Consider the following 18,857-nt stretch of genomic DNA (forward strand, 5'->3'; position numbering starts at 1 on the left):
TTTTCTGCGACCGTGTTTCCTGAGCTGTGCGTGCTTAACTCGGTTTAACTCGCTTCCCTGCACAATTACCCTGTCTCATAAAGCTTCACCAGATGCTACAGTAACTAGGAGGCAAGGTGTGGCATAGCAAGTCCGAACCCGATCTCTTCATGGGTGACAAACAGTTTCTGATGATCAGCTTTGAAAACAAGCCCTCATTAAAGCCCTCTGATTACTTTTTGCAAATAATATACAACACTGTCATCGTGTCACCCGTCAAACAGATACCAGGGAATGCCTTTGTTCAAACAGTGAATCTTTAATAGCACAAATATACAATACAATCAGCAGACCCCCCCTCCTCCACTTTACGATCATGTTGCACAGATGACGACTCAGAATAAAGTATTTACAGTTTTATGGCACAGACTTCAAGCAGTGTTGGGTGTGGCTGATGCGTAAGGAAGAGGGGTTGGATATATACGTTGCGGCTCATGGAGGCGAAAGGAGGGCAGAGGCGTGGTGTTCGTTTGGTGTAGGAGGTAAGTGACGGACGTGTAGAGGTCAGAATGTCAGCGCTGGCGGGACAGCAGTGAGCGAGACGAGAGTGATGGCAGCATCACCACATTGATGGGTCATATCTGGAGACACGGAGAAAGAGAGAGACAGAGAGGTGTAAAGATCGAGATACAAAAACAACGAGAGAAAAGTTGCGCCTTTAAACGCATACCTTGACTGTGGAAGCGTGTCTGTGCTTTCCTTCAGCAGCAGCTCTGAGACCAGTGTGTCCAGAATCTCAGGACTGGATCTCTTCCCATACCTGGAGCAGAGAGAGATGGAAAGAAGGAATTAAAAAGGGCGTGCTTAAAAATAAATAACAATAAATATAATTTTCTTTGTCCAACAAGAGCGAACAACTCTAAGTCATATCTCGCTGTGTCCTTGAGTCATATGTCCAGTCATGAGCTGAGTGAAATCTGTGCAGAATCAGACCCAGCAGGCTCAGATAGGAGTTCCATCGCAGGTGGTCACATTTGCCTCAAAAGATAAGCCGTGACGGCGCATTTGTCTCTCTGGGTGGCTGAACGCCTGCAGAGGTATCCAGCCCACTGACAGCTGAAAGCCAAGACCAGCGGGTGACTTGCCACTGCACGGTGACAGTCTGGACTTTCTTTTCTTTTTCTTTCTTTCTTTCTTTCTTTAAAAAAAAAAAAAAAAAAAAAAATCAGTGGTAAATGGGCAGCAGGCGATCTCTGCTCTGTCACAAGAGAGAACGAATAATCTACAAGACCTGCAAGGTTCAGATAACTCCAACAAGTAAAATTCCACCGGACTGCCAGCTTATAGCCTCCTGGCTTTAAATGACATGACAAACACTGTCAGAAAAAGACAGTTCTTTACTGATCAGTTTGACCAGTTGGAAGATACCAGAGAAAGAGAAAGAGAAGAAAAAAAGACGTGTTATTGCCTTTACCCGTGTAACTTGTGGCATTTCAGCCCAGGGTATAACAAAGTTTTGAGATAAAATAAAATAGTCCCACTAAAATAGATTTATTAGGGAAATATAAAAAAATATAAAACCAATGCGCCTGATAGCATCAATCAGTGCACGGAAATGTCATAAATATTAACAACAGAATACAATAGAACAGTGTGGGCAGCATTTGAGGAGGAAAAAAATAATGAGTAAAAAATAAGTACTCTGTTCTATTCTATTCTATTGGGAGGTTTAATTAGTCCGCCCACCTCTGTCTTGTAATGAGGTTGATGTAATGTCTCAGGGCTGAGTAGTACTTGGCCAGCTCCTCCGCAGGGGCGTCCTCCCCGGGGTTCTCTGGTTTCACTGGGTATGCCTCCGTCAAGGCGCCCAAGCAGACCAGCGCCCACAGCAGGAACCCCAGAGTCCCCAGCCAGCTTACCAAGTTAGGATGCATCTGGCAGAGTGAAGTACAGAACAGTTAACTAACATCAGTGGACACCTGTTATGCTGTACTGTAAATTTCCGGGATTTGTCATTTATTCTGGATAAATTTCTTTCTGAAAACAAACAAAGCAAAAAACAAAATACTGCAAACAAGGTTAGTATTCCAGAAACCAGGACTTTCATGGCATACCCAGTAGATACGCATTAGAAGTGCTACGGATAGACTTTAAACAGCTGAAATAATATCATGTCAATCTAATATTTACATACTTACTTTCCCCAAGGGTTAGAGCGAGATCTGCGCGTTGTCCTGTGGCGTCTCTTTTTCTCTTCTGAGCGCTTGGTGCGCGCGGCGGTTTATATGTGTGCGCCAGACGCGCTGCAGAAAAGCGCGTCAGAGCAGCGCTATCTTTGCCTTTCTTCGCGTGAACGTCACCGCTGATGCTGTCATTAGCGCGAGTGTTTTTTTATATTGAGTATTTGAAGCTCTTCCCATTAGTTTAATAGATGCAAAAGAACAATGGAAAGTAGAAACAGAGTGCGTTAATAAACCTGGTTTCAAATGAGAACAAGCAGGTTTAGGGATGGTTTTTCCAGACTTTAGCCAACCCTGCTGATAGTACGCTGGCATTTTAGAATCCAAACCAATTAAGACAAGTTATTTCTATGAAGGAGCATAACATAATTATTGCTCCAGGATAATTAAATTCTAAAAGGTCCACAGCAAGTGCACAGTTAAGCATCTAATGGACAATTTTCCTATTGGAAATATGCTTGGATTATCTTGACTTGTTATTAATGTAACAATATTTTTATTGCACACACACACACACACACACACACACACACACAGCTGCATTCAAACACACACTGTCACACAGACAGGCTGATACACACGTCAGCTCCTCTGTGGAGGAAGAAGGTAAACAATTTCACAATCAAGTAGTGATTCTTCTACATAATGAGATCAATAATCCCATTTGAAGTCACAAAAGAGTGGCAGTAATGCAACACTGTGGGCGAACTTCAAATGATTCCTCTATAGAAGGCCTCCTCAGCAAAAGAAGCTCCTGTGACGGCGCCCTCGGCTGATCTGGAATAAAAAGACCTCAAACCGACTCACATGTGCATGAGCGCCGTTTGACTGAATCAGTCCACTAATTTCATTTTGCCGTTCATTCCCTCAGATGGAATGAGAGACTGTGACTCTCGACGTGAACAAAAGCCCTAAATGTGAATGTCGCGACACGTCAGCCAAAGAAGAGCCCAATCTCCAAGGAACCCACTTAATAAGAAAACCCAAATAGCACTTCAAATGAATCTGTATCACCAAGTGCTTCATTTACCTCCCATTCATAATCCTTTTGTATACCAGCCCGCAGCCATATAATCTGTCAAAATCAGTATTCTTCAGCAGTGCTGCTTTTTTAAGTTGCGCAGAGGATGCGTTAAGAGGTTTTTGTGTAACAGGATGCTAAGAGGGGAGATGAGGGATGGGGCACAAGTGAGAGAGTGTGGAGCACAGAGTCATGACCAAATTGTCATGATCGCAGGCAGGAATGAAAACTTTCAGTCCTCCTCAGGGGATGCGTGCGCGCAAAGAGAGCACTTCATCAGGTATAACGGCGTTTTCAAGGAAACAGCTTGCACATATACGTAGGTGTCTGACTTGTGTGAGTGGAGCAGATGTCTAAAGCACTCTCACAAAGTTGAGAGGTCAAATAGTGTCTGCTTGATTAAAAAGGCGGGGGGTGGGCTTTTAAGTTTTTGACCCGATAATGGCACTAGATAAAACGTTAAAGGAACTAAAACATCTCACCGCTAATGGTGGCACTAAAGGAAAAAGCCAGGGCATCACCTTGGTAGAGATTAGTCATCTAGGATTCGTGCATGCCTGAGAAAAAGTTTGCTGATCCATCCAGCAGGTGTTTAGAAAGTGTACAGCTCTGAAGAGAAAACTTAGGCTTCCTGGTGATGCTTACAGATAAAGTCATGGGATCACTCATCCACTGGGAAGCATGACTGTGTGATCATGAATTCACTGGATGCAATATTGTTGGTGCTCTTTCAGTCTGCACCAAAGTGAATTACAGCCAATCAGTACATTTCCATACGAAGATGTGGAACATTCCTAAGCAGCATTTGCTCCTGTACTATATTGTACTTTTACAGGTCACTGGGGTCATACCTGCTGCTGTTGTACCCTGGACAGGGTGTAGTTATTTGTATGGTTTTTACTTTACAGAGAAATATTTGGGCTTCAGGTGACATTTTTCTATTTTATTCTCTTATTTCATAATGATGTACATGGGCTTCCATTAGTTTAGCTTTTTGATTTATTCAGAACAGGACTGGCATTTGTAAAGCATTTCTTAGTCTTGTTTGGCCCTTAGAAAGGTACATATAGTTACCTTTAGGTCCAGTCAAGGGGGAACATTCATGTGAATTGTTCCTCTAGGGACAGAAATTGACTTTTAGTGTGGCTTATATTTTTGAGAGCATTAAACAGCAACTCAAAAATGTTCCTGCTTCACAGCTTCTCATGATAACCTATGCAGGCCTAAACTTTGAACCCAAAGAACTTCCTTTGAGGCAGTGGATGAATCCCAAACTAAATATGCCTGTCAGACAGTGGATTAGGAGACACATGCAGACAAATCGGTGTCTTTAGGGATACCTTAGAACTTTTGAAACAGCACGCATCCTTGCCAGCAAGAGTCAAAGAGCCTTTAGACATATAGAAAAAGAAGCTCAGTAGATAAACTCAGGGAAAATATAACAAGTGGCAAATAGCACACCACTACATGAAGTCCCCCTCTGCTTGATTGAAAGCTTGATGGAAATGCAATGCAGTTTAAGCGAATCAGAGATATTAATTCTGAGAAAACTCTGCAGCGCAATCCACACTGGAGAGGTTTGATGGGTGTAAAAGGGCGTTACTGTAAATCACTGTTTGAATTTGCATTCTTCTTCCTGTAAACAAGTCTGTTGCTGCACTATGTGGCATGTTGCTTTATCTCCATGAAAGCAGGCATGGCAGCTTTTTTTATTTTTTAAAGCCAATTACACATAGACTGCTTCTGTAGAAATAACCATTTTTGTCAAAAGTATTTATTAATACACCGGTGAAAATAGTCCCCAACAAATGCACTTAGTCCTGCTTGAAGTTTTCTACTAGATATCCTTTTTAAAAAAAAAGAAAAAAAAAAAGGCCTAAATCTTTAATTCATTGTTTAAAGACTGATGAACATATTTTTTTTAACAGTAAGAACTATATATAACACCACCAGCCTTATCATTTTACATCTAAGGTGAGACACGGGATAAAAAATAGTCAGCTAACAAGTATGCAGTTGGGAGACATTTTCCCAGTGACATCTTTGCTTATTTGCGGCTTCTTTCTTACTGCACATACAGAGGATTAGTCTGTGCTTGGGGTTATAACAGTCTCATCCAGTGTTCTGTTCATTAAATATTTACATCATGATCTATAATTAAAAAAGCTCTGACAACCAGGTCAGATATTGGAGGAAATCTGCTGAATTTCTGTACATCACAAAAGAGGAAGAGGACGAGGGCACCGTTCTTCAAACTCAGGGGGAGAAAAATGGTTAAGTGACAGGGCTAATAGAGTTCAGGGGAAATGTGACCATTCATTTATGTTAGCATCACCACTAATAATATCAGTGCTATTAGAAAGATGGCTAACAATCAGCCTAATACAGTCCCAGTTATGCTGGCTAATTAGACAAATTAAAAAAATACCTGCAATTAATTTAACAATGATGTATCAATGCAGCACCTTTAAGGTAACCGCTGCAGAAAATAATTTAATGAAGAGCTGGCGTTATCAGAAATCGGCTCTGTGGAGACCGACTCCTTCAGAGAGCAAGCTGTTTAAATGCAAATTTGTTTTCTCCTCCTCTCATCAGCCTCCTGGTTTGTACAATAAGTTCTCTCCCGGGATTTGTAGAGATGAAAAGGCTCGTAATTTTCGGCTGCTCTGAATGACACTTTTCAAATTTACAGTGTGTATGGGCGCACAAGGAAACGGTGACAAGCAGGCTCTGTGCGTCGTCTCTGTCAGGCAGTTGCATGCAAACAGGCCAAATCCCATTGCAGCTTTGTGCTTTCTTTGGCTATAAACGCCATTTTTACATGCAACTCTGACATCTAAATTGCTGCTTTTGACTACACTATTGTGCAATGGTGACTTGTGGTAAGCAAGCACTACTATTACTTAGATAGGGCACGGCAGCTCCCGGTTTAGCTGCAAACTGAAGGTGATTTGAGCGCCATTGCAGAGGATTGTGGTTTGTCATCGATTAAATAAACCAAGGCACTGGATTAGCGAGTTTAAGTCTGATTGTTGCTTGTATAGCTGTGCTTCATTATAATAACAATTGACTTACATTAGGTGACATTTAAGTTAACAATAGTTTTACAGAAAGATTTCTGCTGATGGCTAACAAACTTCATAGAAGCATATCCTCAAATGGTTCTTCTTTGTCTTGGCTTTGACATTAACTGACAGTCTTTGTAGGCAATTATGCAACATCTCAGAGAAACTTAAGCTTCTCCTCTACTTTCAGATCACAGAAAATACAATACTGACAACCCTCATAGAGGAAACATTAATTCCTTCTTCTGTTTATTCATTTCTTCTTCTCCTTATTAAACTCCCACTGCTTTAAGAGTCAAACTGCTTTCACTTATTTTAATTTACCTGTCTTAACCTTGTCTGTCAGCGCTCCTTGCTGTCTCCTCTGATCTGTGTGAGTATGCGTCTGTATCTGTATGGGTGTTTGCAAGTGTGTCTCATCTGCTTCTGGGGTGAAAGCAGCACCAGTGTCACGTCAAGAGAAGCATCATATAAGGTCTTTTGAGAGACAGATGAACAGAAGGTCACGCTAGCAAGCTGTGACAGGTTGGTTCGGCTCAGGTGTGCAGGTGGGAGTCCTGAGCTTTTATATTAGGAAACCTGATGAAACCCGTAACACGTCAAAGGGCCCTAAACTTTAGTTTAATAAATGTTGCGACCTATGTAAGACCACAGCGGTCTGTGTGCGTCACTGTTATGTCTGCTGTCACATTAAATTGAATTTATCTGAATTATTTTGGCGAGGTTTTAATTTTTGTTTGAGTGGCAGAGTGACAAAAAATAACCTTAAACAACAATTAAAATGGATTCTTTCAATTCTTTTCAAACTTATGTATTTAAACACAAGACACACAATCAAATGAATGACGTCACAATTTCCAAATCATGACTATTTAACATATTAGCATGTCTACTGAATACATTGACAGTACTTTTCCATCCATTTATTATACTGTAGCTGTAAATATATGTTAAAATATATTACCAACTTATTAGATACCATATAGAAGACGCCTGGTAATAGTGTGTAAACAATGCATTAGCAGGCATTTGAAAGCATCAAGAGAATGTGCTGCATTCATGACGTTCACATTCACTGTCAATCAGCCACTGACTGCGCCTCGATACTTATTTTGTACATTAAAAGCATCTGCAGATTTAATGTTATTATTAGGGTAGCATAATGCATGGTTAGGCTACTGTGAATACAGATGTTCACACTAAAACAGTGGGAATTTTTTACAACAAGTGCAATATTATAATTAAAACTAGTTATAAAGAGGTTTAAGTTGTAAGTGCTGTTTCTTGCATAATTTATTCATACTTAGGATTAATGATACACAATAGTACTGCAGTAAGAGGCTTAAAATTGGGCTAAGTCTTGAGACAAGGGAGATATTATTCTCATCTAGGCTAAATGTTTTGACCTCTTATAATGGCAAACGTGTAATGTGCTTTAAAATGAACTGCTGCGGGAAACATGCTTGTTTCCTTTGTTGCTTCTTAAATAGGGAGACGCCACTGCTGTCTATTAAATGTAAATCCATGTAAAGCTAGGCTGGTTAGCTTTGCTTAGTCTCCGTTCAAAGGCAGCAAATCCACTAAAGCTCACTAATTAACCCATTATATGTCATTTGTTTAATTAAGGAGTGTTTTACTGTACATGCAGAGGTTGAGCTGAGCACAAACACACAAGCACAGGACCACAGAGAGGGTCACTGCACTTGTTGCACTAGCCAGTGTACAGCTAACGTTTAACATGGTTGTTACATTGGTTGTTTAAGACGATTACAAATGGCCAAAGGTTGGATTCACACCAATAACAAGGTCAAGAAACATTTTGCAAGAGAAAATACAATCACTAGTAATTCGTCAGTGTCAGATAGGTGTTTTTCAGTCTTCCTAGTTTTTATGCTAAGCTAATTAGCTGATGCAAGGCAACCCTATACTTAACAGAGCGCTCTGAGGATAAGTGGGACATTTATTTAAATGGGACTATGAAATTTCATGCTGTAATTTTATGTACTGTTGTAAATATGTATTTGGTTTTTGGAGGAGATTGTCGTACATTTTCTGATGGTTTATTAAATGTATTATTGTTTTTGTCTGACCTGCCAGGGAGTACAGACGAAAAGTAGCTTTTTGCCTTTCTGGCATATTTACTTTACACTGTCCCTTTTAAATAAATAAATTCATATAAATATGTATATATATATATATATATATATATATATACATAGAGAGAGAGAGAGAGAGAGAGAGAGAGAGAGAGAGAGAGATACATATATATATATATATATATAGAGAGAGAGAGAGAGAGAGAGAGAGAGAGAGAGAGATATATATATAGAGAGAGAGAGAGAGAGATATATATATATATATATATATATATATATACATATACATAGGCATCAGTTAAGTTGTCAAAATCTGCTGCTAGGCTTTTAACATGCAGCTAAAGGAGTAACTACATTACATCAGTCTGTGCAGTCCTTTAGTAGTTAATTGTTAGTTTTAGAATTGATTTCAAGATTTTACTGCTGCTTTTTTAAGTGCTACAGGTTCAGACTCCAGCCTATATCTGTGAGATGCTGACAAAGGCTCATTTATTCACTAAAAGTCTCAGAGCATTTGAAGTTCAGGCCCCACAGATCTGGAATATTCTGGAGGCAGATCTCAGGTGGGCAAACTCTGTAACCTCTTTCAAATCTGATTTTTTAAAACTGCATTTTTGTTGCTTTTATTATTATTAGGCACTTTGTAACTTTTATTTACTTTTATTAAGTGCTATATAAACACAAACAGTGTAAAGTCAATGGATTTTCTTTTTGTGTGTGTATAATTTACCTGACTTTAAGAGAAAAAAGAGCTACAGTTTTGTGGAAACTCTCACTCAAGAGAAAAGACAAGAGTGAGTCTACAGCAAACCTTAGGCTCTGTCCTGCCTTGACAGCTATAATTTTAGATATTTTATATTTTGGGTCTCTTGTTACTTTACATTGTCACTGAAAAACAAATTTATAAACATTATTGTGGAAACCCTACTGTCCTTTGTCATTGACTTATAGCTTTCATGGTATCCTAGCGTTTATAAGTGCCTCATTGCTAGGTTGAATCAATAACAGCAACACTAGTAGCACTAATTCGTCTCTATCATGGGCTATGTTGTGTATTTGTTTAAACTCATATGAACTCCATCAGTGTTCATATATTTATGAATGAGTGTGTGGGTGTGCGTAGCTGCTTGTGTTTAAACACGTGCTAGCCAAACAATCATTAGCTATACAATCCCTTTGTGTCTGTTATCACAGTGTCTTACGAAAAAGCAAAATCCATTTCTGTCACCTCACTCGCCACCCCCCTCCCGAGTCTGTCGACACAGGAGGAGATCGAAGCACAGCATCTATGAAGTCAGTTTCCCACTGTTTCTACCACAAAAGAGAGGAAACACACACATCTATGCCTTAGATTCATGAAATTCTGATATTTTTCCTCTTAGACATGACTCTGTAAGTAAGAGCAGAAAAAAAGCTCTTCAGATTCTTTTGGTAATCAGGAGAGGATTCATGGAAAAAGACTTGCCTGCCACACTGAAAGTCTTGGGTTGAAGATGTTAGAAAATAATTTAGTAATCAGATTATTAATGAGTAACTAAAATGGTAAACTAGGGAACTATAGATCTCACTAGATATCCATAAACATAATATCATACTAATAATACTGTATGTTTGTGTAGTAGTAGGTCTACATTAAATTGGACTCTCACATTACAACCATTAGATTTGGTGAGAGTAAATTGTCACATACTAGATAAGGAGGACCATTATGTTAATCATTTACTCATGAATTATATATTGTTTAAAATTATATAAATATAATTAATATGTAATTGAACACTGTAAATCTTGTTTGTGCATTGTGGATGTAAAAGTGGAACAAGTGAAAATCATTTTCATGCTCTGTATTGGAAGTGAACTGCACTGTACCCTTTAAATAAATAAACAAACTGAAATTGAAATACTTATGTTATGATTTAGCATTTTCCTCTTCAGTCTTGGGCAGCCAGAAGGCCCTGGCTGGCCAGTGGCCTTTCTGCGTGAGAATTGCATGAGCTTGCCATGACATCAGTGCATGGTTTCTCTTTCCACCCACAGTCCAAAGTGTAAATGTAAGCATGAAAGGCTGTCTGTCTCTATACATAGCTGTGTCAGCTGGGATACTCTCTGCCCCCTCCCCTCCCAACCCTTAACTGAACAAGTGATTAAGAAAACGGATCTATTTACTCTTCTCATGGCTTTGCTTTAACGTCTCACAATAACGGATTAAACTATACAGCTTTGTAACTGATAAATGCTCCACTATAACCATTAAAGTAAATGCAAACAGTATAGTTACAAAACCATAAACTGTGTGTGAAAGGTAGAAGTAGCCCCTGGTCTGTAACATGAAGCCACTTTGAAAATGCTTTAAACCTGCATTTTTACTAATGGCCAGCAGGGGGCAACTCTTCTGTTACAAAAATCCTGGTTATGTGGAGTCTATGAGAAAATCACCTTACTGCTCATTTGATTTGTGTTCAGTAAGCATCTCGTAATGAGTTTATAGTCCCAATCACTAGTTTAAAATCTTCCACAACATGATGTGATATTCATTGAGTAAATGTAAAGTAAAACAGGTAATAAAGCAGGTCATTTGTGCCAACATGCCAACTACTAGTATGATTGCCAAGATGCTAATGTATAGGTGTGCCCTTACATCCTGCAGTTTCTCAGCCAGATCTTGACAGTATTTGTTGCTTTTATTACCTCTGGTCACCTCTGGTTTTCTGAAAGTCAACACAGAAAGAGCCAAGACGCAACCTTGGATATACACACACATTTATTCAATTTATGTCACAAAGCCATGATTTTAGCTAATAAATAGCAGTACACACAAACATATAGGCTGTCTTCCTCCTTTTATCCTCAACTGATTGTGGCAGATAGCTGCCCTTCCTAAGCCTGGTTCTGCCAGAGATTTTTTCCTGCTAAAAGTGCAGGTCATGCACTTTCTATGCAGCAAGTTGATAAATAAGAAATATCCATTGCAATAATTTGAAAACATGCCACATTAATTAATTTGCCCAAACGTTTTGTACAGTACTGTTTTACACCCTCTGTAAAGTGGTTATAATAGAGGTTCTCTGAGTTCTTAGCAGCATTTTGGGAATTCTTTTCAAAATTGTAGTTTCCCTAGATTCTGAGCATGTAAGTGGTTTTTTTTTATGATTTGTCAGAACCTATCTGTTGTTTTTCTCTGTGCCTCTACATGAATATTTTTTACCCCTCTGTCTGTGGGGAAATTGCAGGAAGAGTTCTTTGCCTCCAGTTAATTCAGTCTTTGCTTACGATAACTGTCACTGGGGTAATTAAGTGTCTTCTTGCGCAGTAATTGCCAATTTAATCTTCCGTTCTTGTCTCTTGATTTGTTGCGTCGAATCTGTCAGTCAAGCAGGGCGTGGTTTCCATGGGGATGAGTCAAGTGTAGTAGTCATTCCCCTCAACAGGTTTCTGAACTAAATTACCTGTGGCCTCCTTAACGGGGTTGCTATGGAAAGGCAATTACACTAAATAGTAATTGTGCCAGACTAATTCGTCAGGCCTTTACCTCTTAAATTAATAGGTTTTTCAACCCTTGCTCTGTCTCCCCCCATCCCACTCTGCGATAAGCAAACACTATAAAAAGGTTAAGTTTTTCTAAGAATGCTTGATTCTCTTCTAAGTAGCAAAGGAGAAACACGATTAATATTTTGAAGTGTGTATACAGCTGTGATTGGTTGCATGCATGCTTTATTCAGCCTGATACCATGGGCATTGTAGATACTCTGAATCTGAAGTTTCAGCTTTGAGATTTCAGATTCCTCTTGGTTCCTTTTTAAACACTCGCCTGCTGAGACCCAGGTGCATCCATGTCGTCCTTCGAGCACAGACCAACGTCCTTTCCCCCACGACCACCTGCTCAGCTCACTAACTCGCACAAACACATGCCGAGTTCCCTCAGGTAATGCCAACATTACAACACAGGTGACTTGAAATTCACTGGGCACCACCAATGTGGATGCTGATCCAGTTTGACTTGCGATCATCAGAGTGGGAACATCTGTGTGGGAGTAAATCCTCATTTGGAGCCTCATTAATTGTGTTTCTCAGTTGAAGATGTTTGAAAGTAGGCTGTCAGTGAAGAATACATGACCCGCTTCTATCGTCATTCACTGGATGGATTAAATCAACTCTCATCATTCCTGATCTACCGTGAGGAATGGGATTAATCAATCGGAGACAGTACATCTATCTGCAAATTAAAAACTGCGCTCATCAGTGAGCACGTAGCGCCGTGGTTCTGCTGTTATTTTAGTGACATGTTGAGTGGGTGGCTTCTTTGAAACAAGAAAACGTCAGTCATAAATGGCTCACATGCGTAAACTGACCAGTTTAATAAATAAATGTTAGAGTGACTATTAATTGCCATAAGAATTTTAGGAATTAAACTTTAAAGATCACTAGTTCACAGAAAAAAATTTATTTCTGGAAGTGGAAAACATTCAAGATAACTTCCAATCTTCCCAGAAGTGAACATCACAGGAAATTCACCCCAAGGTCTGACCATGCGATGCTCAGAAAAATTGTAAAAGAAAATCCAAGTGCTCCATCTCAGACTCTACGGGTGTCAATTAGATCCTAAAATTCATGACGATAATCTTTGGCCTTTGTGTCACTTTGGAGAAAACCAAACACACCTACTGTCAGCACGGTGGTGGAGGGATGATGACTTTGGCTTGTTTTGCAGCCACGGGACCTTGGCAGCTTGTTATCACTGAGTCGAACATGAACTCCTCTGTATACTAAAAAGGCCATAGCTAAAGAAAAGGGAAAATGATCCCAAGCACAGCTGCAAAACTAAAACAGAATGTAGGGCTGCTCAATTAATCGAATTTTAATCTAAATTACGATCTGGGCTGTCAACGATCATTAAAAACGACTGAGTCGATTATTAGCACCTCCCTCGTGCTTTACTCTCGCGCTGCTCCGTGTGGTAAAACGAGCGCACCTCTCTGCGACTTGAACTCGCATCACAACAATTAAGAGGACCCGAGGGAAGCTCGGAAAGCTAAGCAGAAGTTATTTGGAGAGGATAATGGCTGCTGAAGAAAGAATGCTGTTGGTTGAAAAGAGAGGTAAAACGACTTCAGTGGTGTGGAAACATTACAGGTTCGCGGGGTCAGACGTGGATCAAGTAGTGTGTAAACTTTGCTACGGTGTCGTAGCTGCACCACAGAGCAACACTACAAATTTATTCAATCATTTGAAGACCGCTCACAAAGTGACATACGATCAAACAATAAAGGAGCAGCAACTTTAGTTGACATACCTCAATGTCAGTTTGATGCATTTGTGCATTGTGTGGCTACACAGCTTGCCTTGATGTTTGGTTATTTGTATGCATAAATATTATGCAGTATTTTGAAGTTCACTAAACATAGATGTTTACATTTTTCATTTATTTTTTATATTGCAAACATTTGCACTGTTATCAGTATTTGCACACTATTTTATATTATTTTTTGACAATCTCTAAAGCCATTATTCAATACATTGTTATTGTTAAATAAATATCGTCAAATAATCGAGATCTCAATTTCAGTGAAAATAATCGTGATTATCATTTTTGCCATAATCGAGCAGCCCTAACAGAATGACTGGGGAAAAAAAAGAGTCAAGATCAGGGGTCTCCAATTCCAGGCCTCGAGGGCCCGTGTCCTGCAGGTTTTAGATGTGTCCTTGGTTGAGAGGCCTGGTAACGAACCAATCATGTGACTCAGGTGTGTTGACCCACGGTTATATCTAAAACCTGCAGGACGCTGGCCCTCGAGGCCTGGAGTTGGAGACCCCTGGTCAAGATCCTGCAGCAGTCCAGTAAAAAGTTCAGGTCTGAACCTGAGTGAAATGCTATGGACCTTGAAAGAGCTATGTATATACAAATGCCCATAAACCTCCTTGAGCTGAAGCAACATTGTAAGGCACAATGTGAGAGACCAACGAAGACATACAGAAAACAATGACCTTAAGTTCTTCAAACAAAGAAGAACAACCCATGGGAAAACTTTCTTTTTCACATGACTATAAATTGGCTTTCCTGTTATGACAGCTGGCATAGGTTTTAGGCCCCCATGACCCTGAATAGGATAACTGGAAGAAGATAGATGGGTGGAAAGATTTAGGAAAAAAGATAGCTGGTGAACAGGTTCCAATACTTAGAAAATGTTATGATGGTGATTGAGTAAAACTCAAAATGATAGCTGAGCAGGCTTTAATTTAGTCTTATATTTTTCATCTTTGGATTGCTGTTACAAATGCCTTCAGTCTCTCACTCGTGTAGTTGATGAGTGGCTCTTGAGAAAGCTGCCAGGGCTGCTTGATTATGGAAAAAACAAAACAAAACTTAATAGCACTTATTTTGCCCACTGCTGAGATCACAGTTGTTTAATACAATTACACACAGACTTCAGGAAAACTGTAGTCTTATATACTTAAAAAAGGAAGGTTGACCTTTGAATTAATTTGAGTTTAATCAACTTTAATAATAATTCAACTGAAGATGACTAAATAAATAATTTTGAAATGAAATACACTTTCCACATCATGGTGGGGAGTGAGTCTGTGGCAAAATTAAAGTAATGGGATCTACAAATGAGAGGAAATATGAGAGAATTAATGCGAAACAGAATGTGGCCCAATGATCGTCTTATCTTGATTATCTTGTTTTAACAATCATAAGAAGCTTAAACTGTAACTGAAATTAAAATTTGCAACCCACGGTCTGCTTGTTCTGCACAGCCCTGTTTTGAAAAGACACACACGGGCTCAGGGTGAACTACACACACACAGACACACGTTACCTCTTTTCAGGACAGTAACTTCATGAACACTTGCACATGATGCATCTAACTGACATCTGTCAATGCTACAAAACCCTGGGTCACATCCTTCCTGAATGAGCACTGCATTATACAACACATCCTATCTTAATTTTTACCATCAATGTCACACTTGTGAGTTTCAGCAGAGACACCAAATAAAAAGGACCTTGGTTTATGCATCATGGCAGCACAAACAGCATTATAGAACAGACAACATCTACTTGATAAAGTATTGTCTTCTTAAAAGTTCACAAAAACAGTGTGTCAAAATCTGGATCATCGTAATAATGCTGCCAGTGGCTCCCCCACTCAGCTCTTTGACTGAACCAATATACTGTATTGTCAGTAATTGTTCAGTTGCATGGTGGGATTTAGTCACAGCTTTTGCTGACAGCTGATTATATCACTTTGTCACGACACTGACAAAGACATACTTTTCAGTGAAAGCTGAAATGATTTCACTTTGAACCAAGCTGCTTGTTCTTCAACTCTGGAAAAGGCATACAGAGGCAGTTAAGGCCAATGACATTTTTTTTTGACGGTAGTCTTGCTTCTGCACAGTGCCATGGTAGATTTTAAATCAAACAATAGACATGTTTGGCTTATTTCAGGGGGTTTAGCAAAAGTAGCGCATCAACTGATTGTGAATTACAGCCATAGTATATGCAGAGAAATGGGGGTGTGGCTGTATGTAGATAGTATGCAGATTTCAGGCTGCAAATATGAGCCTGTGGATTCATTAACCTACACATAGTAAGTGGTTTACACATTCACCTAATAAGCAGAAAATCCCTGGTTCAATCCCAAGGGGAGACGCAAATCCCTTCAGAAAGGCCAACCTACATTAAAAAAATCTGCCAAATCAAACATGCAAGCTATCCCTGTGGCGACCCCTTGTGAATAAGACTGCATCTTAAACTAGCTTTCTACAGGACTATACTGTGTGCACAGATGCAGCCAAATATTGCAAAACTGGAACAGCATGTCAATGTGCAAATGGATAATGACCCAAAGAATACTGCAAGAGCAACCGAAGAGTTTCACAACGCACAGAAATGGGATATTCTTCAATGGCTAAGCCAGTCATCCAATCTGAGCCCAACAGAGCGTGTTTTATAGTTTCTGAAGACCAAACTCAAAGCACATACACCCGAAAGCAGCAACAGAAGGTCGCTGAGCATCTCATGCAGGAAAGAGAGCATTTGATGATCTCCATGGCTTCTAGACTTCAGGCAGTCACTGACTGCACAGGATTTTCACAGAAGTATTAAAAACAACCTATTTCAAATTATGCTGGTTTATCCAATTACGCCTCTGTAAATGGGGGATAGTGTATAAAAATGGCTGTAATTCTTACAATGCTTACTCGCTGCCTGCAATCCACATACAATCCGCATATTGCCACACCCCATTTCACTATACGGCTGTAATTCTTAATCCGTCAGTGCAGGACTTTTGTTAAACCCTTGAGTTAAAACTTCATTCTTTTATCTAAAATCTCCCTAAAATGACAAAAACTTCAGCAGTGTCCAAATATGTATGTATTGAGTATTTGATATTCATTATCCTATTGATACACACAAACCGATGTTGCATTTTATTGTTTGTTGGTCCCTCTCTTACAGAGAGCAAACCTTGATGCTTTAGCTGATGTTTGGTTGGTCTTTAATGCTGAGCAGCTCTGCTGAGGGCTTTCATTTTTGTCTTGATCTAAAAAAAAATACAGCAGAGATTATGGAAATCATGTATGGAAGGAGGTGTCATTGCAAAATATATGCAAAATGATGGCGTAATCAGCCCACTGCATAAAGTTTGAATCTTTTTACACACTGTACTAAAATCAAAAGAAAGACATATATTTTTGTGTCTACACAGCTTTACTCCAAATCGAGTCCGGGACAAATCGAGGTGATAACCACACACAGTCTTTACTCTACACTTTTCACTTTTCATGAACAAATCGCAGCACTGCAGGTTTCTTCATTTCAACACTGACACTCCACTGCTCTTTGCTGCCCTCCTATGTGCTTTAATGGAACTAACAGTACATACAGTTGAATGCATCCAAAAACACCTTAGCAAAGGCTGGATCACCAAATCACTCACTCTATAATTCAAAGAGCCTGAGATGAAAAAGGGCTTTAATGGTCTTAGTGCTTATAGGGTGTTGGTGTCGCTGTGTGAGCGACACCAAACCATACATGTGTAAAAATGAATCTCTACTTTTGCTTCCCTTGGAAGAAAGACAAAAAGGTTATATGCAGTGATAGTCTTACCTGAGCCACTGATTTCCAAAGCTAGGTAACCATCAATCAAGGAGCTGAACCCTGTCAGCCCACCCATGGCAGCATAAGGGACATCCCTGCCCACAGGCTGACCCCGTGCCTCCCTCTCCAGCCTTGTCTCAACCTGCCAAGAAGATAGAACAAACACAATAAAGTTTTATTTGAAATTATGCAGAGTAATGGAAATCTAGATCTAGCATCTGCTTCTTTTACAAGAAGAAAACATGTTTGATGTTTGAGTTGTCTTACCAGGGTCTGGTGTTCAGAGCTGGGCTGGCCACACCCACAGGTGTAGGGACTCTGGAATCCAGAACAGGAATTGCCTGATAGAACAGTCATTAGAAACAAGAGTCCACATAGGTGCTGGAGTTCACACTGTGTGGAGTAAACCTCTAATACAGTTTTAGAATGTAGTGATTTCAGACTCACAAGACTTGCACAAGTGGCCTGCTGCTTCACTGTGATGTTGAGGTAAGTGTTTACACCTGCAGCGCACGGGGTTCGGTCCAAGCCGAGGAACATACTCGTAGGCAGGGCAGCAGCATCCCTTGACTCTGCATGGTAAGGCCAGGGGTCGCTCAGAGGGAACCACTTCCCAGTCTGTTTTATGTTGCTTGTACCTGGATTACATTACATTACTTAGCATGTGCAAGAGAGAAGGATGTCTGAGTGTGTCAGGTATAAAGGAATGTGTTACCTATGTGCACAGAAGCACTGTGTTTCTGGGCCAATCAGCTTACAGTCAATACCCCCAGGCACTCCATAGCTCACATATAACCGGTTTTTAAGCCGCTGAGAAAACATCTTCTTCCTGTATTCCTCATATTGCCCTGGAGTGAAGAGCTTTTCTCCATCATCATCACCCACAATCCTTCAGAAGACGAACCACCAATAGGAATAATATTACATACAGTTAAATCTATTTATATTCCTTGTTTTCCTATAATACAAGCTTATCTAATTGTAATAGCATTGTCGCTAGGTTAACTTTGGCAAAAGCTGTCACGTGACGGTGACTGAAAAACCAAAACCATCAGTCAAAAGACACTCGCCAAACAAACCTTCTGTATTCCCAGTAGTCATCAACCGCTTTTAAAGCCGATTGATCGAGACCTATTCTCTCCATGTTGTTAGAGGGTTTAACTTGTAGCTGTAGCTCGCTGTCCTTGCACAGTAGCTACTCTTTGTGTTTACCACCAGTTTTAAAATTGCCATGGAGATGGTTTTAGACTTCCCTCTAACGGGCGCAGGGTGAACTACACACACGCGCACACAAAGCAACGACGGATTTGTGGCTTGCTATCGCCGTGAACATTACACTATGCCATATGA

The 18,857-nt window shown here is 39.9% G+C and overlaps 2 protein-coding genes across 3 annotated transcripts; both read right to left on the reverse strand.

Moving 5' to 3' along the window:
* Positions 1 to 278: 278 nt before the first annotated feature.
* On the reverse strand, positions 279 to 2,323 carry npy (neuropeptide Y). Its single transcript, XM_003448854.5, has 4 exons — positions 2,178 to 2,323; positions 1,726 to 1,913; positions 710 to 799; positions 279 to 620 (listed from the first exon to the last, which is right to left on the reverse strand). The coding sequence occupies exons 2-4, from the start codon at positions 1,911 to 1,913 to the stop codon at positions 599 to 601; spliced, it is 300 nt and encodes a 99-aa protein (XP_003448902.1). The 5' UTR covers positions 2,178 to 2,323; the 3' UTR covers positions 279 to 598.
* Positions 1,779 to 18,845, reverse strand: fam221a (family with sequence similarity 221 member A). Of its 2 annotated transcripts, none has more exons than XM_025902158.1 (6): positions 18,587 to 18,845; positions 18,223 to 18,396; positions 17,955 to 18,145; positions 17,775 to 17,848; positions 17,517 to 17,649; positions 1,779 to 1,913 (listed from the first exon to the last, which is right to left on the reverse strand). In XM_025902158.1, the coding sequence occupies exons 1-6, from the start codon at positions 18,649 to 18,651 to the stop codon at positions 1,903 to 1,905; spliced, it is 648 nt and encodes a 215-aa protein (XP_025757943.1). In that variant the 5' UTR covers positions 18,652 to 18,845; the 3' UTR covers positions 1,779 to 1,902. The 2 variants fall into 2 exon arrangements, with proteins under 2 accessions (XP_025757943.1, XP_003448903.1); XM_003448855.5 differs by lacking the exon at positions 1,779 to 1,913 and adding an exon at positions 15,473 to 16,950.
* Positions 18,846 to 18,857: the final 12 nt, after the last annotated feature.

This window comes from Oreochromis niloticus, linkage group LG22 (assembly GCF_001858045.2).
Source record: "Oreochromis niloticus isolate F11D_XX linkage group LG22, O_niloticus_UMD_NMBU, whole genome shotgun sequence".
In the NCBI taxonomy this organism is placed as follows: Eukaryota; Metazoa; Chordata; class Actinopteri; order Cichliformes; family Cichlidae; genus Oreochromis; species Oreochromis niloticus.

What these genes read in the sequence shown, in the direction of transcription:
- npy (XM_003448854.5), bottom strand. Translation starts at nt 1,913, where the DNA reads ATGCATCCTAACTTGGTAAGCTGGCTGGGGACTCTGGGGTTCCTGCTG. An exon ending in AACCTCATTACAAGACAGAG is followed by an intron (nt 800 to 1,725) that starts GTGGGCGGACTA and finishes TCTCTGCTCCAG; the next exon opens with GTATGGGAAGAGATCCAGTC. An exon ending in GACACGCTTCCACAGTCAAG is followed by an intron (nt 621 to 709) that starts GTATGCGTTTAA and finishes CCGTGTCTCCAG; the next exon opens with ATATGACCCATCAATGTGGT.
- fam221a (XM_003448855.5), bottom strand. Translation starts at nt 18,651, where the DNA reads ATGGAGAGAATAGGTCTCGATCAATCGGCTTTAAAAGCGGTTGATGAC. An exon ending in GCTCTGAACACCAGACCCTG is followed by an intron (nt 17,650 to 17,774) that starts GTAAGACAACTC and finishes TCTTCTTGGCAG; the next exon opens with GTTGAGACAAGGCTGGAGAG. An exon ending in TTTGGAAATCAGTGGCTCAG is followed by an intron (nt 16,951 to 17,516) that starts GTAAGACTATCA and finishes ATTTTTTTTTAG; the next exon opens with ATCAAGACAAAAATGAAAGC.